This window comes from Bos taurus, chromosome 8, assembly GCF_002263795.3.
Source record: "Bos taurus isolate L1 Dominette 01449 registration number 42190680 breed Hereford chromosome 8, ARS-UCD2.0, whole genome shotgun sequence".
NCBI classification, from domain to species: Eukaryota; Metazoa; Chordata; class Mammalia; order Artiodactyla; family Bovidae; genus Bos; species Bos taurus.
In genome coordinates this window covers 88,924,539-88,950,143 of record NC_037335.1, presented here as the reverse complement: position 1 = coordinate 88,950,143, position 25,605 = coordinate 88,924,539, and the positions used below count along the sequence as shown (strand labels likewise).

General features: G+C 45.5%; 1 protein-coding gene across 5 annotated transcripts in view; it reads right to left on the bottom strand.

Annotated features, from left to right (window-relative positions):
* Window positions 1-20,303, bottom strand: part of SHC3 (SHC adaptor protein 3) — a 191,692-nt gene extending 171,389 nt beyond the window's left edge. Inside the window, exons 1-3 of one of the 5 annotated variants that reach the window (XM_059889513.1) lie at window positions 19,834-20,303; window positions 19,338-19,511; window positions 17,930-18,738 (exon numbers count right to left, since the gene is read on the bottom strand). In XM_059889513.1, the coding sequence (XP_059745496.1) occupies window positions 17,930-18,385 (456 nt within the window). In that variant the 5' untranslated portion in view covers window positions 18,386-18,738; window positions 19,338-19,511; window positions 19,834-20,303. Of the gene's footprint in view, window positions 1-17,929; window positions 19,512-19,833 lie in introns of all 5 variants that reach the window. The other 4 variants (XM_059889511.1, XM_024996294.2, XM_024996292.2 and 1 more) reach the window with 4 other exon arrangements.
* Between the last annotated feature and the right edge of the window lie 5,302 nt (window positions 20,304-25,605).

Below are 25,605 nucleotides of genomic sequence, written 5' to 3'. Positions count from 1 at the left end.
TTGGAAGTTCACAGTAGTTGTATGGCCTATAGGAGGAGGATAAGAGGGCACAGATGAATCTGCACTGAGTCTTTTGATAAAAGGAACTGTGACTCTGAAAATCATCTGTTTGTAGATTATAACGAATAATCCACAAAGAAAGCCCTATCATCCTTTCTTGGAAAACAGAGCAGCTGTATCTTAGACAAATGTGAATTTACCTCTGTCATGGCAGCATATGAACTAAGGCCCAAATTATCCTTCAGTTCAGTTCAGTCGCTCAGTCATGTCTGATTCTTTGCAACCCCATGGACTGCAGCGCTCCAGACCTCCCTGTCCATCACCAACTCCCAGAGTCTACTCAAATTCATGTCCATTGAGTCAATGATGCCATAAACCATCTCGTCCTCTGTTGTCCCCTTCTCCTCCCGCCTTCAATCTTTCCCAGCATCAGGATTTTTTCCAATGAGAAAATTCTTTGCATCAGGTGGCCAAAGTATTGGACTTTCAGCTTCAGCATCAGTCCTTCCAATGAATAATCAGGACTGATTTCCTTTAAAATGGACTGGTTGGGTGTCTTCGCTGTCCAAGGGACTCTCAAGAGTCTTCTCCAACACCACAGTTCAAAAGCATCAATTCTTCGGTGCTCAGCTTTCTTTATAGTCCAACTCTCACATCCATACATGACCACTGGAAAAACCATAGCTTTGACTAGATGGACCTTTGTTGGCAAAGTAATGTCTTTGCTTTTTAATGAGCTATCTAGGTTGGTCATAACTTTTCTTCTAAGAACCAAGCGTCTTTTAATTTCATGGCTGCAATCACCATCTGCAGTGATTTTGGAGCCCCAAAAATAAAGTCTGTCACCATTTCCATGGTTTCCCCATCTATTTGCCATGAAGTGATGGAACTGGATGCCATGATTTTAGTTTTCTGAATACTGAATTTTAAGCCAACTTTTTCACTCTCTTCTTTCACTTTCATCCAGAGGCTCTTTAGTTCTTCACTTTCTGCCATAAGGGTGGTGTCATCTGCATATCTGAGGTTATTGATATTTCTCCCGGCAATCTTGATTCCAGCTTGTGTTTCTTCCAGTCCAGCGTTTCTCATGATGTACTCTGCACATAAGTTAAATAAACAGGGTGACAATATACTGCCTTGCAGTACTCCTTTTCCTATTTGGAACCAGTCTGTTGTTCCATGTCCAGTTCTAACTGTTGCTTCCTGACCTGCATACAGATTTCTCAGGAGGCAGATCAGGTGGTCTGGTATTCCCATCTCTTGAAGAATTTTCCACAGTTTCTTGTGATCCACACAGTCAAAGGCTTTGGCATAGTCAATAAAGCAGAAATAGATGCTTTTCTGGAACTCTCTTGCTTTTTCCATAATCCAGCGGATGTTGGCAATTTGATCTCTGGTTCCTCTTCCTTTTCTAAAACCAGCTTGAACATCAGGAAGTTCACGGTTCACATATTGCTGAAGCCTGACTTGGAGAATTTTGAGCATTACTTTACTAGCATGTGAGATGAGAACAGGACAAAACTCTAAAAATATAATATACACTAATCCAAACAATTCCACCAAATTTTTCACACGAGCAACGTCTCTCAAAAGTAATTAACAAACTAATACATAAACAAATAGAATCCAGGATATCATGAGATTGGGACTGTTGATTGAGTGAGAAATGTTTAACTTGGAGAGAAGAAAGTAAGGGAAACATTCCTCCAGCTCTCTCAGGCTCTGTAACCTAATAATGAAGATCAGACCTGCAAACGTCAACCACATGGGGGGAAGCCATCCAGTGTAATCCAACAAGGACCAGCGTTAGAATGGTCCCTCCATTAAATAGGGAGCATCCTGACTCTAAGAGGCTAGAGATGGCAGCTGACCTCTCACCGTCCCTCTGACTCTGGCCAACCCCTAGTCAAACACCATGCCTCCTCCCACCTTCAAAGTGTTTCTCACCCTGGCTCTCTTGCTTGAACACCCTCCACTCTTCCACCTACCCAGATCTGGACAGTCTTTCAGGACTCAGAAAAAAAAAAATCCCACACCTTCTGTGAAGCCTTTCTTGATAACTCCAGCCACCACTAATCTCTCACTATGCCATTAGAACCTTATTGAGCATGATTTTTTTTTTCTTTCTTTTTAAAATGAAGCTGCTTTTCCTTCTCAACTGGATCACAAGTTCCTTTTGTAAAATCACCCTGTACCTCTTTCACAATCCACAATACCTTCCACAGGACAAGGCAAGTAATTGAGTCCTCAGAAAATACTTGTTGATACATTCATTTTCCCTCATTCTTTTTCATAAATCCACGTGCTTTAATTAGAGGTGGGAGCATGTGGAAGTGTTCAGTTTAGCTTTCTGTTTGGAAATGTCCTGGTGACATTTGGTTATACAATATTTTAACTTAATAATAATTATTCATGGCTCTCATTAAAGTTGATTCTCTTATTGAAATCTTTCTGCAATTAGTGTTAGAGAAAAAGCAATACAAAACAGAATTCATGGGTCCCTCTGATCTAGGGAACACCCTGTAAAGACTTTGGATGGGCTATTTCATACATGCCAGTTCACAGAAAGAACAATCATCAAGGGACTTTTAAACAGAACAGAGTTCAAAATGTGCCTCTCTGAAGTCACATTCTTAATCACCAACCATATATGACAGGACCACAGGTCTCCCTCCTAACCAGTCTCTGTTGCTCTGTCATACACCCCAGTGGCCTCCAGCCACCTTGATTCCTCCATTTTCACATAATAAATGTTTGTCACAGGCTCTTTACCCAGGGACATTTTGGGGAGAGCCAGCTGACCTCCTTTTCCACAGTGCATGGCCATGTAAACCTTCTCTGGAGAATGATTTCTTGAAAGCAGGGACCATTGAATTCATGTTAGGTTTGCAGGAGCTCCAGCAACATGAATCTGGCAGGTTCTCACTCAGCATGGATTGAACTGATGAACACAAAGACAGGCCTACAGGGCTGTGGAGACCCTGAGGAGTGACACTAACTCTGCCTCACCAGAGAGACAGGAGGGAACAGCTGCCCAAAGCTCTTGAAAGCTAACAGAGTTAATGGACTCTCCATCTCAAGGGATATGATTTTGAGAAAACTCTAGGAGACAGTGGAGGACAGAGTAGCCTGGCATGTTGCAGTCCATGGAGTCACAGAGTCAGGCACAACTGAGCGACTGAACAACAACCGAGTTATTCCAGGCCAAGATGGAGTGGACAGAGGAGGCCCAGAGTGGGAAAATGGCCTTGGAACTAAGGCCAGAGTTGCAACTTGTTTGAGGAAAACAAGTTGTTTTATGAGGCTGGAAACTGGAGGGGCAAGAGTTGAAGCTCAAGAACTAAACTGAAGCCAAATTGTAAAAGTCTGGGTGTCATATGGAATTCATTTGGATTAAATTCCATAAGCCAAATCAAGCGACAGAGAGATTTGAATTAAGAAGATGAGATATGCATTTTACAAAGATAAATGACTCACCACATTAAGAGAAGAATGCAAAAAATATATATTTACTCACTAGATGCTGGAAACTAATTTGAAAGTTTTTGAAACTAAGATTATAAGAAATGTTTCTTAACTTGTAAAAGGGTATATGACAGTAAATGTCCTCCTTTATAGTTAAGTAAGAGGACTCACTTTGTAGCCAGGAGTGAAAAAGTCACCTTCATCAATAGAATTGATCACTGTTCTCTAGCTCCCACATGTATCATAGGAAAAGATTAATATTAGCTAAAACTTACTGTACTCACAGGCAAAAATATTTGCCCAAATGGAAACACGTGTGTAGAAGAATGTTCATTATTTTACTGGGATAAATTGGAAAATATCTACATGTCTAACAATAGCTGCTGCTGCTGCTAAGTCTCTTCAGTCATGTCCGAATCTGTGCAAGCCCAGAGACGGCAGCCCACAAGGCTCCCCAGTCCCTGGGATTCTCCAGGCAAGAACACTGGAGGGAGTTGCCATTTCCTTCTCCAATGCATGAAAGTGAAAAGTGAAAGTGAAGTCACTCAGTTGTATCCGACTCTTCGCGACCCCATGGACTGCAGCCTACCAGGCTCCTCCATCCATGGGATTTTCCAGGCAAGAGTACTGGAGTGGGGTGCCATTGCCTTCTCCAGTCTAACAATAGAGAACTGACTAAATAAGTATTAGCACCTCCATATACATGAATATTTGGCCTCTCAGGTGGATATTTGGCTTCCCAGGTGGCTTAGTAGTAAAGAACTGCCTGCCAATGCATGAGACATAAGAAACATGGATTCAGTCCCTGAGTAGAGAAAATCCCCTGGAGAATATGGCAACCTATTCCAGTGCTCTTGCCTGGATTATCCCATGGACAGAGAAGCCTGGTGGGCTACAGCCCATGGGGTCGCAAAGAGTCAGACACGACTGAAGCGACTTAGCACACACGCATGCACACATACATGCATGCATGTATACTGTGCATGTAACATGTGCATGAATGTTAAGCAAATGCCAAAAAGAAGGAAGCAGAATTATAAATACTAATGCTGAACGATTTCCAAGGCATATTAAATTTTTTAAAAAAGCAAGTCACAGAAAAGTGTATGTAGGATATTTTGCTTTGTGAAACAGAAAGGGAAAAGAAAAGATACAAGAAAGAAAGGTAAAAAAGTGTGCATATGTGTGTCTGGAAACACAAATAGCAAACAGGTGATGGTGATTATCTATGAAAGGAAGAAAATTTGAAGGGAAGGCTGTTGAGAGGACACTCTGAAACATCTAAGTAAGACTATATCATCTTTTTTATTTAATTTAAAAAAGAAGAGTCCTTCCCAAAGCAATCATCGAAGACTGGTTAGTACATTGTAATAGTCACAGCAAGAAATGATGAAGGTATGAATCAGGGCAAAAGGAAAAGAAAAAAAGATTTGAAACCCTGTGGAATAGAAATGATAGCTCAGTGATTGAATGGATACAATGAGTTTAGGAAAAGGAGGCATTCAAGGATGGCTTTGAGGTCTTGAATTTGAGAAGTACGTGAGCAATGAAACCCTTAACTGAGGTGGGAAAGGTTATGAATTCAGTTTGAGATTTGTTTCATTTAAGGGGCCCTGAAAGAGAGGATGTGCATGTTACATGGACAGTGAACAATACGGACCTGCGCCCAACATATGCCACTGGCCTTTGACCTATGACACGGGTCCAAGCCACCATCACTCCTCCTTATTACCTCTCAACTGTCTCTACTTTTATTCCTGACTTTCCAATCTGTTCTCCACACAGAAGATAGAATAGTCTTTCAGAAAATCTCCAGTGGTTTCCCACTGTACTTGCCTAGTGCTGGCCAGCCCCTAGGGACCCTCCCCTGACTCAATACACTAATTACATTGGCTACTGTCAGTTTCCATCTCCTCCTAGAATGGAACATGCATGCACACACACACTCACTCATGCTTGAACACATCTGCATACCAATTCCATCCATCTTCCTGGATATCTAGGGCTCAACTTCCATATCACCTCCTCTGAGAAGCCACCCTTGATCTCCACATCCTCACCACCAATGTGATCTCCTGGTACTTTCTCTCCTCTGTCTCCACCACTGGCACCAAAAGAGCAGGAATTATGCTTATTTAATCCCCTCTTTTGGAGAAGGCAATGGCACCCCACTCCAGTACTCATGCCTGGAAAATCCCACGGACAGAGGAGCCTGGTAGGCTGCAGTCCATGGGATCGCTAAGAGTCGGACATGACTGAGAGACTTCACTTTCGCTTTTTATTTTCATGCATTGGAGAAGGAAATGGCAACCCAGTCCAGTGTTCTTGCTTGGAGAATACCAGGGACAGGGGAGCCTGGTGGGCTGCCATCTATAGGGTCGCACAGAGTCGAACACGACTGAAGCAACTTAGCAGCAGCAGCAGCAATCACCTCTTTATCCCCAACACATTACCCCAGGATGGGAACTTAGTTGGAGAAGACTCTTGAGAGTCCCTTGGACTGCAAGGAGATCCAACCAGTCCATTCTAAAGGGGATCAGTCCTGGGTGTTCTTTGGAAGGAATGATGCTAAAGCTGAAACTCCAGTACTTTGGCCACCTCATGCGAAGAGTTGACTCATTGGAAAAGACTCTGATGCTGGGAGGGATTCGGGGCAGGAGGAGAAGGGGACGACAGAGGATGAGATGGCTGGATGGCATCACCGACTCGATGGATGTGAGTCTCAGTGAACTCTGGGAGTTGGTGATGGAGAGGGAGGCCTGGCGTCCTGAGATTCGTGGGGTTGCAAAGAGTCAGACACGACTGGATGACTGAACTGAACTGAACTGAACTGAACTGAATAAAATAATTGGTTAGTAGATTGATGGAGGAGTTAATGAATGAGAAGAGGAACAGAGAGGGTAAGACTGTTTATAAATAATCCAGGAATAAAAATGAGGAGAAAAAGCAAAGAAGAAGAACCTTCACACCAGATGCCAGGAGTCTGGGAGAGAGGCTGTGAGGTGTCAGCACCAGATGAAGTGGGTTTTTGATTTTATAATTAGGGGGTCACCCAGGAACCTTTTCCAGACACTGTCCACAGGTCAGAAGAAGTCAATTGTCTCATGTTGGCATGAATTAGGTGAAAGAAAGTGAAATGAGGAAGGTGGAGTAGCAAGGGAAGAAGGGATACTTGGAGGGGAATTTGTTTTAGGTACAAGCAGCCTAAGGAGGGAGGAGGACATGGTAACCCACTCCAGTATTCTTGCCTGGAGAATCCCATGGACAGAGGAGCCCAGAGAGCTATAGTCCCTGGAGTCGCAAAGAGTCAGATATGACTGAGTGACTAAGCATGGCACAGCCTAAGGAGGAGGTCCAAACAATCAGTTATATTTTATAAAAAGTAATACTCAAAACTCAGCACTTCTAAGTATTGTGTGACATGTCAATATCATCCACACCCTTGAAGTTAAGAGTCTGCAAAGCTGTGTTACTACACATCTTTTCCCACATCCCATAACTATTTACACCCCAAGAATTGGCAAACTCTGGGAAGATCCCCTGGAGCAGGAAATGGCAAGCCACTCCAGTATTCTTAACTGAAAAATCCATGGACAGAGAAGCTTAATGGGCTACAGTTCATGGGATCTCAAAAAGTTGGACACAACTGAACATGCACGAACATACACAGCACATAAATCATGCTTTTGTCCAGAAAGCCAGGTGTTAACTTTTCTCAGCAAATCCCTGCCCTGGGAGTCTTAACCAACAGATAGTGCAGGAGTGAGAGAGGGTGGGGTGGGCGGCAGGGTGCAACAGAAATGGGGAATGCAATTAAAGGACAGGAGTTTGTGGATCACACTGGAACATTGGAACCCCCCTCCTCTTAGCCATCATTTGATGATTTTTATTTTCTTCTCCCATGTTAGTGAATAAGTAACTAAGTCACTCTGCAAACAAGATTATTATCTATTACAGGAGTTGCTACTTCCAGTGAACAAATTCACAGCTCAGTCCTTTAGAGAGTGCAGCCACCACCACCTCACAAATAACCATCCTTAAAAAAAAAGCAGTGTTTGGGGACTTCTCTGTGGTTTAGTGCCTAAGACTCCATGTTCCCAATGCAGGGGGTCCTGGTTCGATCCCTGGTCAGGGAACTAGATCCCACATGTTGCAAATAAGAGTTCTTGTGCTGTATGAAGATTCAAGATGCTGAGTGCTGCAACTACGACTGGGTGCAGCCAAATAAATAAATAAGACAACTTTTTAAAAAGCAGTGTTTGGACTCCCCTGGTGGTCCAGTGGTTAAGACTCCGGACTTCAGTGCCGGGGACACAGGTTCTATCCCTGGTCAGGGAAGATCCTGCATGCCACACTGTGAGGCCCCAAAATAATAATAATAATTTAAAAATTTTAAAACAATGTCTCTAGCCCAGAGACCAGGAGGAAAGTCTAAAGGCGGGGCTCCTGAAGGACTGAAGCCAGCAGAACCAGACAAGGACAAACAAGGCTGACACGTGCGAGAATCAGGACTTCTAGACTGTGCCCCAGCTTCCATCAGTTACAAGAACATGGACAAAAGATAGGAGCTTCTCAGAACGTGAGCTCAGGAAAGTCCCAAGTGTTTAACAGTGCTTCCTCTGGCCCAGGACTCAGGCCAGCTTGCTCAAGTGATAATCAGCTTTTCACACAAAGCCCAGTTTCTGAAAGGGACCAGCCCTAGCTACTTCCACTGTCTGGTAATATATACTCTTCATTCTCTAATTTGCTCAAGGCTACAAACAGAAGCTCACATGAAACCACTTTTTAAAAATCTATGAGAGCAACTCTTAAATTGAGAAAACTAGGCCCATAAATTACTATTATTATTTGCAAATCATAAAGAAAATGCACAGTTTTTCCATTTTAGTAATGACTCCCAGTGGGGCTTCCCAAGTGGCTCACCGGTAAAGAATCCACTTGCCAAGGCGGGAGACGCAGGAGACATGAGTTTGATCCCTGAGTCAGAAAGATCCCCTGGAGAAGGAAATGGCAACCCACTCCAGTACTCTTGCCTGGAGAATCCAATGGACAGAGGAGCCTAGCAGACTTCAGACCATGGGGTCACAAAAGGAACTGGACATGACTTAGTGACTATACAACAACAATAACACACGGATCTAGAAACACCTGTTTCCCTCCTAGAGCGTCTGTCCCTGGTTGAGAGCCTGTACACAGACACACAAGGGGGCTGTATTTCCACCAGTGAACTTGTTCTGGCCTCTGGTGATAATGTTAGGTGTGACACCGCACGTATCCGGCCTCCACTCTGAGCAAGTGTCAAACCACAGACACACTCTTGCCACTGGTCTCAAAAGTTCCACAGCTCTCCTGGTGTGCAGGGGTCAGAGTTCATCTGTCTTATACTCCAGGGTTTTGGTTTGAGGTCCTGCTTGAGGAATTTTTAAAGGTGTCTCCATTTGGTGCCCAGAGAAATGGTAAGAAAACCTGAGATTCTTCCAGGAGATTTACTTAGGCGTTTCTTATCTTTCATCTCCATTCTTCCAGGGCACATGAATCTCTCTAACTGTTTGGGTGAACTAATGGCCATCCTAGATGAGACTCCAAAAGTTTGTGGCTATGCCTGTGATGGTGAATTTGTGTGTTAACTTGGCTAGGCCACCGGGTGCCCAGAGACGGACCAACAGTGATTCTGGGTGTTTCTGTGAAGGTGTTTACGGATGACTTTAACATTTAAATGGATAGACTGAGTAAAGCAGACTGCCTTTCCCAATGTGGGTGCGTCTCATCCAATCAACTGAAGGCCTGAATAGAACAAAAGACAGACACTCCCCTAGGATAAGAGGTAATTCCTCCCACCTGAGGGCCTTCAAACTGGGATAATGGCTTTCTCCTACCTTTGGACTCACACTGAAATGTTGTCTCTTCCTGGGTCATAAGCCTGCTGACTCACCCTGAGGACTTCTCAGTAATCACATACGCCAATGTCTTGTCACAAATCTCCTCCTATACGTACATCCTATTGGTTCTCTATCTCTGGAGACCCTGGACTAATACACTGCTATAAAAACAGTTTGGGAGAAAACCCGTTCCTCAAAGGGTCATCTGGTTACTAGAGAGTCAGAAGAGGGGTGGTCCAGGGGAGCCCGAGCAGGGTCGGTAGCGAGGTACAGCTCCCACCCCATCCCCTGGGGGTGCCCATCAGCAGTGCCTCTTGGAGCCCAAAGTCAGCACCTTTAAAGAAGAAACCACAAGGGCTGCCCTACTGTCTCTGTGCTGGGGACCGCAGAGTCGAATGCAAGGGTGTCCCAGGGCCTGTGACCCTGAACATGCTCTGCCAGATGTGGAAGCACTATGAAACCCAATCCTGCAACTTATTCATCAGAACCTCGAGTTCTGTCTGAGCGCCCCAGCCCTGCACCATTCAGGAAGTGGGGGAGGCCATGAGCTGGCAGCTGGAGAAGCTGACTCGGGTAACTGAGGGCTCATCAGACCATCCTCTCTTTTTTTTATGTTGATGTTTTGTATGCTCAGTGTGTGTTTGAAAATCTCCACAGCACATGTTTACATTTTATAAAGAAAGGTTGATGGGACTTCTAAGACTCTACCCTCCCAGTGCAGGGGGACTGGGTTCAGTCCCTGGTCAGGAAATCAGGTTCCACTTATGACAACTGAAAGTCCGAATGCTACAGCTAAAGATCCCACATGCTGCAAATAAGACCTGGGAGCAGCCAAACAGTAATAACATACATTTAGAAAAAAAAAAAAAGAAAGGTGTACAAAAGAAGCAGGTGAGAGACATCACAAGGCTGCAGGACTGCCAGCAACAGAAAGTGGCCCATCAGTGTCTGGGCTTAGAGTCCATGACCGTGTTTCTCTGCGGGCCCTGGGACCCATCAGATAATGGGTTCCAGGCCCCAGAGGCTGCCTTTCTCATTATTGCTGCCTTACAGATTCAGCATTAGGGGACAACCATCTCTCCCCCCATACGCCCTCCTCCCCGGGGTTGGGGGAGGGCAAAGGTCCTCTCCTGCTGAGCAGGCTGTGGGGACTTCTGCTTGAACAGGTCTCTGCTCGGTAACATCAGTGTCCAAACCGAGGCCCGGAGGGAAAGGAAGTAAGGAGTATGTGCCAAGTCCTAGGAGGGAAAGGGGTCTTCAGGATCGGACCTGGTGCAGCACAGTGATCGCAGCAGAACCCGAACTGTGCACACACACTGAGTCCACCTCCAGGAGGGCCAATGAAAGGGCTGGTTCTTCACCATGAAGAACACTCAAAAAACAGTCACCTTTTCATGGTTTCATCACCAGAGATAAAAACGTTGTTTCTCCCTCTTTGGGGGAAAGCATAAGAGACCCTGATTTTATAGTGTTTCTGCTGAAAACAGGTTAGGGGCTAGTTTTCCCTCAACAGAGCTAGAGCTGTGCTGTGGTTTTTCAAAAAAATTTTAAACAGAAGATTTTTATATGGGCAAGCGGTATTAGAAATGCTGAATATTTGCAAATGCAATAGGATTGAACCTGGTCTGTGAGGCTGTTTAGACTGCCAAACAATTATGCTTAATGGAATTTGATAAAATAAAGTTTGTCAGAAGGGTCCCAGCAGAGAGGCTGGGTGAAGGCTAAGTTCCACTGAGTCTGTGGAGTTGGTACAAATTTAAATTTCTTAAAATTTGAAATCAAATCTTTGCAGATTTTTTGCCCATTCAATAGACAGAAGTGAGGAAAGGTTCTTCTGAGGGGCTTTTACTTTAGCAAAACAACACGTTTCAGAAAAACTAGGATGGCTTCAAGTCAGCTTGAAAGTAAGCAGCTGGGACCTCCCTGATTAAGATTCTACACTTCCACTGCAGGGGACGATGGTTCAATCCCTGGTCAGGGAAGTAAGATCCTTCATGCCAGGTGGTGTGGCCAATAAATAAATATAGAAAGCAAGGAGCATGATAACAACAAGCTCTTTGAACATTCTTCCTCAGAAAGTCTTGGCTTGGAGGGTTTCAGGTACTTTAAAGCTGCTGAGCGTCAGAAACACCAGTAATGAGGTAAGTCTCCTGCCCTTCAACTCTCCCATTTCTGCAGCTTCTCCTCCGGCACCCAGGTTTCCCGACAGCTCCTGCAGGAGATGAGACCATGGCTAGAAATGGAGATCTCAGCTGGAAGGTGGTGGAACTTGCCAGACCTCTCTTATCGAGAGGCAAGGCAAGTGTGAGCCCAGAGTCTGAGGGCCAAAGACCAAGGATGCCCTGAGTTGCTATCACCTACCAGAGCAAGGGCAGAGGCTGATCCCAGCCTGAGGCACTGCAGAGTCAAGAAGATGCTCGAGGAAACCAGTTCCCCAAGGACAGCAGCAACTGGTCCTCTCCTCCCAAGTGCATCACAGGTATGCATGGCACCTTCTCCCCACCAAGGTGAAGAGAACAGCCCTGCGTGAACCATGGAAACTCAGCCTTTGACCCAGCATCTTGGAATTCAGTGGTTCTCGTGGGGATTCCTGGCCCTGGCCCTCCAAGTTTAACTAGTGTCTTTCTGTTTATTTTAGGAAAGCAGCACCAATCCTAGTGCTGGGAGGCACAGACTGATGCCTGTGTGTGTGTCTGTATATGTGTGTGATTAGTTGCTCAGTCATGTCTGACTCTTTGCAACTCCATGGTCGAGAGCCCACCAGACTGCTCTGTCCATGGGATTTTCCAGGCAAGAATACTGGATTGGGTTGCCATTTTCTCCTTCAGGGGATCTTCCCAATCCAGGGATTGAACCCGTGTCTCCTGTGTCTCCTGTATTGGCAGGCAGATTCTTTATTGCTGAGCCTTTACCGCTGAGCCACATGGGAAGCCCAGACTGACACATATCAACGGGTTATTGTCTCCACGCTGGTGGTGGTTAGGGAAGTGGCTAAACCACATGGGGACAGAATGATTTGTTGTTTTTTGGTGGTTTTTTTTTTAACCTCAACTGAAAATCAATGCTTATGAATTTGCAGGACCAAAAGCAACTTGCGCAGCTGCATGTGCACACACACACACACACACACACAAAGCCAACATCCACCCACTCAGCAGGACATTCTTACACTTAATTCCTCCCACCATAAAGACATTCTTCATCCACTACACATTGTAAATTTTTTATGTTAAATTCAATTTTTTTCTTGTGCTTTACCCAGGAAATATGCCCAATTGATCATTTTTTTGCATTTCATTTGAAACTATCTTTTTCTGAATTAATTCCATGTAACTTTATTTGTTTTGGGGTATTTTCGTTTGAAGTGTTGAATCCTCACTGTGCTTCCCCCTGAACCCTATGCAACTTTCTGGGCAGTAGCACCATGGGGTCTGGTCTTGGCCGCAGCCACCCAGAAGGCACGTGACCTGGGGAAGCACAGCCCGACACCATGGTGCAAGCCGGAGGCCCCTTTCTTCCAAATGCACGAGGTTCAGGAGCAAAGACCTGCCCCAGCCATGACAGGCTGACCTCTTGAGCCCCACACTCTGAGGTGGCCAAATGGATCTGGGGTCCTGGTGTCCAGGCACCCTGCAGATTCTCCACATCCAGGCCATGTTCCTGCTCGGAGACACCACAACCAAGTGAGGGGCGGCAGGCTTCACACACCCTTCAGAACAAGCCAGTTGGCTGGAAAATCAGCCTCTTACATGTCTTACATGTCTGTTGCCCAAGTGTCCCATTATCACAACTTTCCTTAAATGATATTTCTCATATATGACAAATATGACATATATTCAAAAATAAAACCGAGTGGGAACGTAAAGGAGCAAGAAGTCCACTCTTTGTAAGATTTAAGTTTCACCAAAAGCTTATCTTTCAGAATTATTTTCTCTTAAATGTGAATGTAAAAATAATGAATGAAATAATCAGGCATTTCTGGAAATATAACATTTACTATTTTCTAATGACCCTGTCTGAAGTCATTACAAGTTGTCTACTCAGTGTGTGTGTATGTGTGTATATGTGTGTGTATGTGTGTGTGGTGTGGGATATGTGTATATGTGTTTATGTGTGATGTGGTGTGTGTATACATACACACATTTCACACATCTGCTATACTTGTGTCACATAAAAAAAAAAGAGGTGTCATGCTTTCCAGATCAAATAAATAATTTTGTCTAATCTCACAAAAATTTCTTAAACTGTTTTTCAAATCATTTTGACAGTTTACATATAAGCCATGCACTCATGAGATTTTTCAACAATTTTAAGAAAAAAATCAACTTTTAAAATTGTGTTCTATATCAAGGAACAACTTACTAATCTAGAATTAAAACAAAATTCGATCAATCCCACCACAATACTATATCATGGCTATACATGAAATAACTTTGTTGGTGACTGTTTAATATGACCTTACTTAGCTCATAGTTATCAAAAGAATACAGTGCTAATAAAAGAAAAAAGATTGTAGATACTTTTTCTAAGAATAAATTTAAAATACTTTTAAAGACAGTGAGGCAAGTGAGAAAAAAATACCAATTAAGAATAAATTTTAGAGTAAGAACAGTTAATAAAGACCACCTATAAAAAGCAATAGAACATTTATAAATAAAATGAATAATTCATACACCCTAAATATCATCAGAGTCACAAATGGGAGAAACAAAATAATTTTTAAAGAGCTTCTGTAAAAACAAGGCTTCATCCCAAAAGAAAAACAATCCAGCACTTCAGGAAATAATTCAGCAGTTCTCTGATTATTAAAATCTCCTATAAACAGCTCATAATGTGAAGCTATTGTCAGTAAAGACCCAGCACCACTCTTTGCAGACCAAAACCTTGGCTGTCTGAGGGGGCTGTCACAGGATTTAAGGGTGAATAACCTACTTTCTCTGGTGGCTTTCCCATTGGCTCAGTCGGTAAAGAATCTGCTTGCAATACAGGAGACCTGGGTTCGATTCCTGGGTTGGGAAGTTCCCTTGTCGGAGGGCATGGCAATCCACTCCAGTATTCTTGCCTGGAGAATCCCATGGACAAAGGAGTCTGGCGGGCTACAGTCCGTGGGGTTGCAAACAGTTGGACATGACTGAGTGACGAAGTACAACCTACATTCTCACTGGGTTGCTGGTGATCAGCAAGCATCTTGACCTCCTGATTCTTGCTGTGGGCACTCGGGTCAGCCCTGAATGTGGCCACTTCTTATCCTGATCCTGTTTTGAGCCTGTGGTGTCATGTGCTGTAAAGCGAACTCTTCTTCTACAGAACCCTCCCACTGAGGGACAACAGCTAACTCAGGTGTAGCCCACACAGTATTGCCTTCCATCAGGGGTGGTCAAGGCTGAACCTCAAGACAAGCTTGCTTCAAATGACTCTTTCACAACAGCCAGTGGCTATTTTAAAGAACTGACCCCCAACTGTTCTTGGCTATCTTTCCTTCCTAAACTGTTCGCCCTGCGAATCTGTGTGTAGAGCATCCCAATATTGCCTTTGGGACCTGCTAAACATCAGTAGCAGCCCCCACGGGCACTCAGGCTCCTCGCCAGCTTGGATTTCTAGGCAATAGAATTTGAAAGTGGGCAGCAGTGTCCTCCATACTTGTCTCTAGGCCTTTTAAGCCCAAATGTAAAATAGTTTTAAAATAGAATTATAATGAAAATATCCATTGCTCTTTGCTGTTATGATTTTCCTTTATCTCAAGGACATACTTTCTTGTTCTTTTCCTTTTGTGTCACCAAAAAAGAAACACACACACACACACACACAAAACAAAACCCAGTGTCAGGCATACTTAGGCAGGTACAAAGGTACCACCAATGGGTGTCCTGAAGTAAACAAACACAAACCTGAACCCTTGCTCATTTGCATAATCTCATGCTGTTATTAACATCAGATTCAAGTGAAGGCACGAAGGACAAATTAAACGTGCTCTGAGCCTGGAATTCTACTGCTGCTCAGGTATTACTATTTTTAAATTTCAAATCCTTCATTAATTAATATTACAAACTGCTCTTCAAACAATTTGGTGTTTCCTAATTGATACACCAGACATCTATATTTTACAATGTCCATTTTTATGTAAGTAGATTACATTGAAATGTTTTTAAAGAATAAATCTGTGTGCAATATCCTAATATTGTCTTTAGGTAGATATGTCTGTGAGGCAGGAAATCTATAATTATATAGCAGATGAGTCTTCCAGGAAACTAGAAAACATTTGGGGTTTTCCTTAATTTAGACATACATTTAAATCAAAGAGAATAATAACAAGTTCTCTCCCAAACTCCAAGCCTTTCGATTCTGCTGTTGATGTACAAGCAAGTTATAAAGACTACCTCTTTTCTATCTACCAGAGATCTTTCAAAGTAAGGACACCAATAAAACTATTTGCAAATCAGCCAATAATACCAGGTTTCTTTCTTTCTTTTCTTTTTTTAGTTTTGTGATCTTTCAAGAAAATAAACTCACGGTTCTAAACTCAACAAGGGCAATTCAGAAATGTGCACTGACAGAAGGCCATGTGATGCTGTGAATCAAACGTGCGCAGAAGAAATTGTCCTTTAGTGTCTGGACTCCTTTGCTGTGTGATTTCAAACTTCTCCAGGGAAACCTGAGCTTATATTCCTGTGACGCCACCATTCACCACTGAAGATGGACCAGGCGACAGCAAGGAGCACTAACCAGGCATGCTATGTGCCCCCAGGTCACTACAATCCTTTGGCACAGCAAAATGACCCCAAATCCAGAAGGCTCTAGGCAGACCCAGCCTTTCACTTATTTGAGTGCTGCTCTTGCTTTGGGGTTGAGGGAACCGGATGTCACAACCTAATAGCCCAGCACAGTAGACTAGTTTTCTTCGGCCACAACTGACATTTAGAACTGGATGTCAGCCTTCATCCTTCAAAAAGCAAGAGTAAAGCCCTAAGCAAAGCAAGTTATTTTTTTAAAGGAAACTTTAGAGACTTAAGTTTCTAAAATTCTCCCTCCATTTGGAAACTACCCTCTATGTTCAACATGACAGGTATAAAAACCTTTGCCAACATCTGTCTAACATGGTTCTTTTTTTTCTTCAGATAGCAATTATACTATATTACACATGCCACAAGTAATATACTCTGGCATCACTTCTTAACCTCAGCGTTGTCAGGGGTTTTGTTGTTTGGTTTTGTTTCTTCTTTTTTCCTTTTGTTTTCGGCTCCTGGTTATATAACTTAAAGAAGGCATACAAGAGGAATATTCCTTTTCTTTTACAATAAACTCAACCAGCTGTGCATACTATATGTTGATCTTCATCCCTTTTGTAATATACATGATTAATTCACTCTCAGAAGCTAAGAATGAAGATTAAATTAAAAAGGAGACTCAAAAGGAGAACAGGTCCATTTTTAATGCTGATGATCTCATTCCTTTTGTTAGTACTTTTGAGATAGTTAAAGATAATCCACAAAGTCAACTGTTTCCTTTAATATTTGGTTCAAAATTATCAAGATATATTTTGCCAGGGGATGTGGTCTGTAGAATTTTGAAACTGGATCTGTAGCCAGTAAGTATTAATATCCACTAAGAGCCTGCAGGTTTCTCAGTGTGATTGACAGCACCGTGGGGACAGTGTGCATTTCATTTCTCTTAAAACAAAAAGTCATGTCTTGGAGTGACCAGTCTGAAATAATGTCATTTTGGCCCCTTTCCACTGTCTGGAGGCTGTCTGCCCAGCTGGAAGAGCACTGTGGTGATCCTCTGCTGCCCAACGACCAGAAGGATGTGATAAGCATGTGGCAGGCCAGTGGAATACTGCCAAGTATTTGTTCTTTAAATATCATAGAATACTTGCATAAGAGAAGAATTTTGTGGACTACATCAGGCATGGTTGTATAATTCTCTGTGTTGGAGGAAAAAAAAAATCTACTTTCCAGCCTGTGGCTCAGCTTCCTTTAGCCTATTTAAAGGGAAGGCCAGTCCCCAGGGAAAAACAGTCCCAAATTTCCTTCTGCTGCTGTAAACCAAAGGAGGTATGGAAGGAAAGGCAGAAACCAAAGAAAACCTTGCTGGCTAAGAAATTGCTACCTATCTGGTATAAAAGACAGTACTTGGGCTGCACTGCAAGAAGCTGGAAATTCTTGCTAAGGGAAGAAATGAAACCATCTACCCTGCCGCCTGGGGCAAACACAGAAGTAGTGACTCCACCTGCCTTTCTCATCGCAGGGACTGCCCAGTTCTTCCAAGTGTGTACCCTAGGCAGACCTGATGCACAGTTCCCAGGGAGAGTGGTCCATGCCGAGAGGGGTACTGGCCGGACACATGGCAAAGCTCGGTGGCAAAGGCATGCCAAAGGAGCGGAGCCAGGGGAAACCAGGACAGTGAGGTCACCAATTTCAAAGCTTCTCCCACTGGATGCGCAATGGGTGCGTTTTCTGAGCTGGGTCCCCTCTGCCAAACGAGCTGGCTGCGAAAAAGTGCGCACCCCCGGGCCTCCAAGGCGACCCACTGTGCCGGACGCCTCTGCGCCCGGGCTTTCCCACCCGGCGGCCGGCGCCCGCACCCACCTTGACGACGTAGGTGACTCCTGCCCCCAGCACCTGGTCGTTGGCGTGCGGGGCGCGGGGCGGCGGCTCGTCGCCGGGTCGGCCCTTCCTGGCGGCGCGCATGGCCGGGGCGCGGGGGCCGGGGGGCGCGCTGCCGTCCGGGGCGGCCAGGCTGGGCGCGCTGCAGCTGCCCGAGAGCCGCGCGCCCGCCCGCTCCCTGGCCGCCGACAGGCCGCGGAGGCCCGAGCTGGAGAGTTTCAGGTGGGACACCTTGTGGAGCAGGTGGCCCAGGCTGCCCGGCCCATCGTCGGGCGCCCTGCGCAGCGCTTCTCCGGACACCAGGTAGGGGGCCGCCGCCGGGGCCGCGCGCGCCGCCGAGACCTTGCCACCGCCGCTCACCGACAGGTTGTGCAGAAGGTCATCGACCGATGTCACCGAGTCATTCCTGAAGCGGTTGTACTTGGTGCGTGGAAGCATGCCCCTCCGTGGGCTCGCCGCATCCGCCCGGGCGCTGCAGGTGCCGGCCCCGGCGCAGGCTGCCGCGCATAGCAGGCGAGCCGCGGTCCCCGGGGCGGGACGGAGCGGCCGGGACAGCAGGCTGGGGGGCGCGAGCAGCGGCGCCGGCCTCCCACCGCTAACACCCCGCACGGCCGCGGCCGCGCAGCCCCGGCCCCGGACTCGGCTGCTGAGGGCGGTACGTTCGCTTTGCAAAAGTCATAGTTTCCTCTGCTGCGCGCCCAGCTGCTTGGGGCTGCTCACAGCAAAAGCATGACTCACTCCGAGAGGAGACCCTTCTCAACAAAGGCTCGGTGAGCACTGCAAATCACTTCCTGTAGCAAAAAAAAAAAAGAAGAAGAAGAAAAAAAACCACATACACCCACTGACAGCACACTAGAGCCAATCAATTCTCAAATTTCCTTTCTCTACCTTCCCAGACATTTCCTTCCAACCTTTGGTTTTTCACCTCCCCTTTCCCTGCCCCCTCTCAGCATCTATGCCAGAGGTAAATACTGTTCTTTCAAATGAACTTTCTGAAACCCATTATTCTAAGCTAGGGTTTTTTCTTCCCTGTTCAGCCCATCTGTGAGCCTAGAAAAGTGTCTGACGGTGCAGCGTTAAAATGTGACGAAGGATTTTTAAGAATAAGATCTTCAGCGGATCCTCATGAATTTTGATTTGGAAAGCAGCAGGAATTCTTAAATAGCCAAAAAGAAAATATTCATTCCCAGGTGAACATAAAATATCAATCTCCAAGGTTTTTTTCAAGTCAACAGAGCAGCCATGACAAGAGTCTTTGTGGCGATGCAGTTCCTCCCCCTCCCAGGAAAAAAAAAAATCTGCGTATGAACTTCTGCCCAGAGCCACTGAGGGTCTCTTCCCTGATAATTTACAGCAGTCTTTCTCAGCCAGGGTTAAGCTGAAAACCTACTTCTGAAAAAGAAGAGTGTTTCTTTTGATGAATGGCAACAAGCTCCAGAAATCCATTCCAAAGGGGGGGCTGTGCTTGAAGCTTTATTCCAACTGAATGTGTTCAAGCTCTGGAGAAATGCCTAAGAAACGCTACAGATACATTTCAATATCCCTTTGGTTGCTGCTTGCAACCCTGCAGAAAGAAAGAGAAAAAATGCAGCTGCTGTCAGTACACTGATCAAGCCCGCCGAAAGATGCCTTGTTTTCAGGAGTCAGACACCGGCTGCAAGTGAAACACACAGGCCTCCTTGCTGTCCGCGGAACACAGCACTGACCCCCTCCACCCCACCCCAGAAGGTCTGCGGAGACGCAAACCCACTGACCCCTGTCACCACGGGCTCTGCCGGTCTTCATCGGTCTTCATCGGTCTATTGAGAGAAGCTGCCCTTCACAGTGGAACGCTTTCGCTCCCTGTCCAAGTTTCCCGTCTACTTCTATGCAAAAAATGAATTTACCTCTAGCACGTTATCAGATTAGCCTTAGTCTTCTCACACCCACGGCTAGACATGTGACACTTGAGGCACCCAGCCTTGAAAAGCTTTATGGAACAGGGTGTGACGAGTGCCACTCAAGGTGGGCCAGGTGAGGCCCGCTGCGGGGACGCAGGAGCGTGGAGAAGCGGCAGCTCCCCTCCCAGGGCCGCAGGCCTAGCCGAGCAGCCGCATGGCACTCATTTTTTTTCTTCCCCTTGCTGGCATAGCAACAGCAAATGCACACTCCAGAGATGGTGGTGATGGTTATCCAAGTCCCCCCAGATCTAAAGCAAAACTTCCCTATCATTCCCAAACCGTGATCTTCATTAGAAGCAGACAAAAACAGCAAAATGTGAATGAAATGCTGTTTGTGTGAATGAAAGGGCTAGCGAGCGAGCCAGCGTTTCTGTGAATGAAGCCGGGCCTTGCAGCCGGCGCCAGGCAATCCCCTGGTTCCAGCGGCCTCAGCCAATGAGCAGCCGCCCCGATGACTCATTCAACAAAAGCTTGCTCAATAGTGGAAGATTCCATTTCAATCAAAGGCGGGATCTTTCATCCAACAGCAGTGTGGGAAAAAAAAAAAAAAAAAGCCTGATTACAAAGATGTAGGGAGGAAGGAGACGGCTGTTATGATGAGAGGAAAAACTAGTTTTTCCAAGGAAATTCAAGATCCACTGGACAGGTATGAGTGCGAATAGGACTGCCCTCTTGGAGGTGAGCTATGCCCTAAAACTTTCATTCAGCCATTCATTTACATCAAGAGCAATCATGAATGTGCCATTCTGTTCAGCATTTATTATGAATGTACAGTGAATGCACATTCAATACCCAGGCTCCTCGCCCTTGATCCTTTTTGTGAAAGGAATATAGAACAGGCATGCACGTTCTGAGTCCCCAAGGAGAGGGAAAAAACCCGAAGCTACAACGTTAACCCTTTAGCCAACAGGAGACATTCGTTTCTTTTGTTATAATGAGGCAAGTAAAGGGAAATTGACCACTTTAAAAAAGTAAATAGCAATATAAATGTACCACATGTGAAGAAGATATAATCTAAGAGGGAGATTAATATTTTAAGAATACAATAGGACAGTAAAACCTCACTTATCAGGGAGATGGTATCAGCATTTGGGGACTTAGGAGAAAAGCAAAAAGAGGATCCCAAAGGTTTCTCAGCACCAAAATAGAAGCTGCAACCCAGCCAAGAAGCACTCCCCGCCTCCACCTTCCTTCCCAGGACAGCCCTGTGGGCCCTCACTGGGGGCTGTTATTGCTTATTTTAAACATTATCCCAGAAGCCCAAGTATCAGATTTATCAGCCTGTGGCAATATAAAGATGGATAATGGATGAAATTTTCATAGTCTGGTGACACAGACAGCAACAACAACAACAAAACAGAAAAAATGAAACCACTATTAAGTCAGCCTCAAGAAAGCCAGGCAGCCTAGGGCCTTTCCAGAATATCTGCTTTTCTTTTTAAATCTGTTCATTTAAAAGTGTATTGATTTTCTATTGCTGCCATAACCACAAAATCAGTGGTTTAAAGCAATGCAAATTTATCTCCCAGTGCTGTAGATCAGAAGTCCAAAATGGCTCACAAGCAGATTAAGTGAAGGTGTGAGCAAGGCTCATTCCTCTGGGATTTCTAGAGAAGAATTGCCTTCTCTGTGCCTTCTCCTGCTTCCAGAGGCTGTCTGAACCTGTGCTCCTGAGAATGGGCCATAAGTTGGACCCTGGGGAGCGTGGCTTTGCCCATAGATTTCATTCCAACTAGAGAGGCAGAAAATTGAAAATTAATATTACTATGCAGTATGCTATGTGAATGCTGTAGTATGTGTGATATACAAAACGTATCCATAGGGTACCATACGGAAGTAGCGTGAACTAAGGATGTCAGGGTTGACTTCAGCAGGCAGATGACCCCCCAAGAAAATATTTGAGGCACTACTGGGATCTTCCAGATAGGCTGAGGAAAAAAGGTACCTCAAGAGGAGATGCTGGGTAGGGAACAGCTCAAGTCTTGAGCGAGTTCAAGATTTCCAGAATCTTGGTTGGGCTGATGCATAGTATTGGGAAGCCAAGCCACTAAGATGGCCTGACCCAGAGCATCTAGGAATAACCAATGACTTCCTTGAGATGCTTGAGCAGGTTTGCAGTGGCTTGAGAGAGGTGACACAGTCAGGTCTATATTTTATGTGGGCACCTTGACAGTGAGGTGGGGTGGCCTTGAGGAGTTGTTTACAGAACAAATGAAAAGTGATGGAGTCTTGAAGGAAGACCAAAGCAGTGGGCTGAACAAGAGACAATAAAATGACCTGGATGACAAAGATGGGTGAGAAAAAGTGGGCCAGGTTGGCTTATCTGGAGGCAAAGCTGAGATGGAGTTTGGGGTGCAAGATGCTTGTTAAGGACCAAACTCCATGGGAGGCAGGAGAAGGCTAGAGGTATGGGCAGAGGGAGAAGTGGGCCTTTGTGAAGCCACACATACCCCAGCCTGGTGGGCTCCCCACTGAGGGTCCCCCTGGGGCCTGGTGGGCTTTCCTTTCTCCTTCACTACTCACTCCCTCAGCTGCCCCAGGAGTAATGGCCTCCAGCCAAACAGCAGAGGCTCCATTCTGCACAGAAAGAAGCAGGATCAGAGGGGTTATGAGATCTGCCCAGGACACACAGGGTTAGGAACTGGCCATTCTGTCTGACTCCAAATCCATGTTCATGACCACGGCCTCAGCAAGCTTGAGTAAGGACCTACTGAGAATCAACTATGGAGGTGGTGGTTCCCCAAGACAACACCTTTGCAGTGTAACAGAGGGACTGTCATTTAGGTCACGGGGTGGTGCCAACTGAATGAGAGATGATGAAATGGATGAAAGCAGTCATACTTTCCAGAAGACTAATTGCCATGAAAGGGAGAATATAGGGCAATGGCTGGAGGTACAGCAGGGAGTTTAGAACAGATAATAGAAGAGTTGGGGGTATATTTAGAAGAAAGATGAGGGCAGGACTTCCCTGACGGCCCAGTGGCTAAGACTCTGCCTTCCAATGCATGGGGCTGGGGTTTCTATCCCTGGTCAAGGAACTAAGGTCCTACATCCCACCTTGTGCAAAAACAAAAAAAAAAGAATACAGGTGAGGGCTTTAGATTAGATCAGAATGGAAGAAATGGAGATCCAGGAAAGAGGTGGGGGTCAAGAGGATAGGTGGAGCTATCACCCTAGAAAGGACAGTGGGAGAGATGGAGGAACTGGGGAGCAGGTCATTTGGGGTTGAGCAGGAAATAGGTGGTTCCAAGGAGGAGACCCGTTTTCAGAGAAGAGGTTAAGAAATTCCAAAGGATAGTGACTGTAAACAAGGAATATACCAGTTCTATTAGCATCAAGTCATTAGCCACTGTAACTGCCCAACAGTGCACCCTGAAGGGAATTCAGGATGGAGGAAAACAGAAAATATTCTGTGCTTTGGATATTGGCCCTAAATAGGTAAGACATATATATGCTTAGTCGCTCAGTCATGTCCCACTCTTTATGACTCCGTGGACGGTAGCCCACCAGGCTCCTCTGTCCCTGCGAATTCTCCAGGCAAGAACTGGAGTGGATTGCCACACCCTCCTCTAGGGGATCTTTTCCACCCAGGGATTGAACAAGGTCTCTTGTATTGCAGGTGGATTCTTTACCATCTGAGCCACCCATGAAGCTCAAGAATACTGGAGTGGGTAGCCTATCCCTTCTCCAGGGGCACTTACCAACCCAGGAATCAAACCAGAGTCTCCTGCATTGCAGGCAGATTCTTTACTAGCTGAGCTACCAGGGAAGCCCGTAAGACACATATATCAAGGAATAATTTCAATGGACTCAGATTCTTGCATCTTCTTATACATACAGAAAAGCACTGAAATCATTAAGTTGAGATGTCTGGATTTTTGTGATTAGCAGTAATCTTATGATGTTCAACTACATGTTTCCCCACCCCCCCCCCAGCAAAAGAAACTTGTATATATCCTGTCTCTTCCCTTACCTCTTCAGAACAGTTCATTCAGAGCAACCTGAGAGGCTGTCTCCTGAGTACAGTCCTCAGTGCATACATTCTAAGTTGCTTCAGTAGTGTCCAACTCTGTGTGCCCTATGAGCTGTAGCCCGCCAGGCTCCTCTGTCCATGGGGATTCTCCAGGCAAGAATACTGGAGTGAGTTGCCATACCCTTCTCCAGGGGATCTTCCCAACTCAGAGATCAAACTCGTTTTTCTTACGTCTCCTGCATTGGCAGGTGGGTTCTTTATCACTAGCACCTCCTGCTAAGTCCAGTATAGTCCTCAGAAAGATTCCCAAATAAATCTTAACTTGCAAATTTAGGTTGTACACTTTTCTTTGGTCAATGTGACACACCAGGGATTCCTAAGAGCCAAAAGTCATTCCCACCTTTAGGGCTGAAGTAATGGGAAAACAACTGAATTTCTAGAACCAGTGGAGTTTCAGAGGGAATTTTAGAGGTAGGGCCACTGGGAGGAGCTGTAGTTTTAAAGGAATACAGTTACTGATGGAGAAGTAGAACCAATGATGGGAGGAAACAGAGAATAAATACCCCAGCTTCTCTCTTCCCAGTCTCTGACTCCTGTTAGCACCTTCCATTAGCCAAATTCACAAGAAGCCAGAGGTTCAGGGAACTTGGTGGTGGGGAGTGAGGGACCAGTCTCCCAGGAACGTAGCAGGCAAGGAAGAGTAAAGGGAGGTGGACCGCGGCTGTCACCGTGACTGTGTCTGCAGATAAATCTATCTGCGCTCATGGTAGGAAGCCAAAAGACTTTGATGCCTAATGTGGAGTTATACCTGATCTCTGTAACACAAAGACCAAGATTGTACTTAAAAAGTTAAGGTAGTCCATTTAAGTAAGAAAACTGAAGTGAGGATGAACGCGTACAGAGCCTGCTGAGGAAAAGAGATGATGCTGCTGACAAATGAGGAAAAGCAAAGATGTTCCTGTTCTGCATTATGAATCCACCATAACTATATGAGGGCAGAGGTGTGATTTTCTAAAGGTTCATCTGCTGACATATGAGCTGGAAGATAGCATATCATTAGGTAGAAGGTTCATTCGAGGATGCAGGTAGAGGCGGGAAGGAGAGAAGGCAGACTAGCAGGAGTGGGAGATGGGCAGTGGGGAGAAGAAGCACAGAGATGGAAGTGGCTGTGGAAGCAGCAGCAAGTGCAGCACAGTGGTATCGAGGAGAAGCACTGGGGAGGTGGCTGCTTGGATCCTTTGGGATGCATATCCAAGGGAGGTGGGAGGGAGCAGAAAGCCCCTAACTATGCCCCTGAAACATAGGAGCTGCCTCACAGGAGGGCAAAGCAGGGGTCAGGGGTGACAGGTTCACTAAAACCAGAGGTTCGAGTCATCCTGGGGGCAGGCTGGGGAACAAAAGAAAACTCATTTCCCACAACAAGGTGGGAAGGGATGGGCACTAGGGAAGACAGAACGAGAATACAGGATGTTTAGACAGGAAGAAATGTGAGTCAAACCCAGACCTGACCGTGGAGAAAGGTTCCCAGACTGAGGTGGGCAGATGTCTTCTCTGTAGGGCTCCTAAGGTGCCTGAAGGTAGGACTGTCTGTGGTACAGGAATCCTCTGTAACAAGTCACCCGGAGGCGACAAACCTGGCTGCTGAAAACTGGGTGTGCCCAACAGTTCAGCATCAAGGACATCCTTTTTATTTTTTCTATTTTTTTTTTTAAAGATTAACTTATTTTTAGCTACTCTGGGTCTTC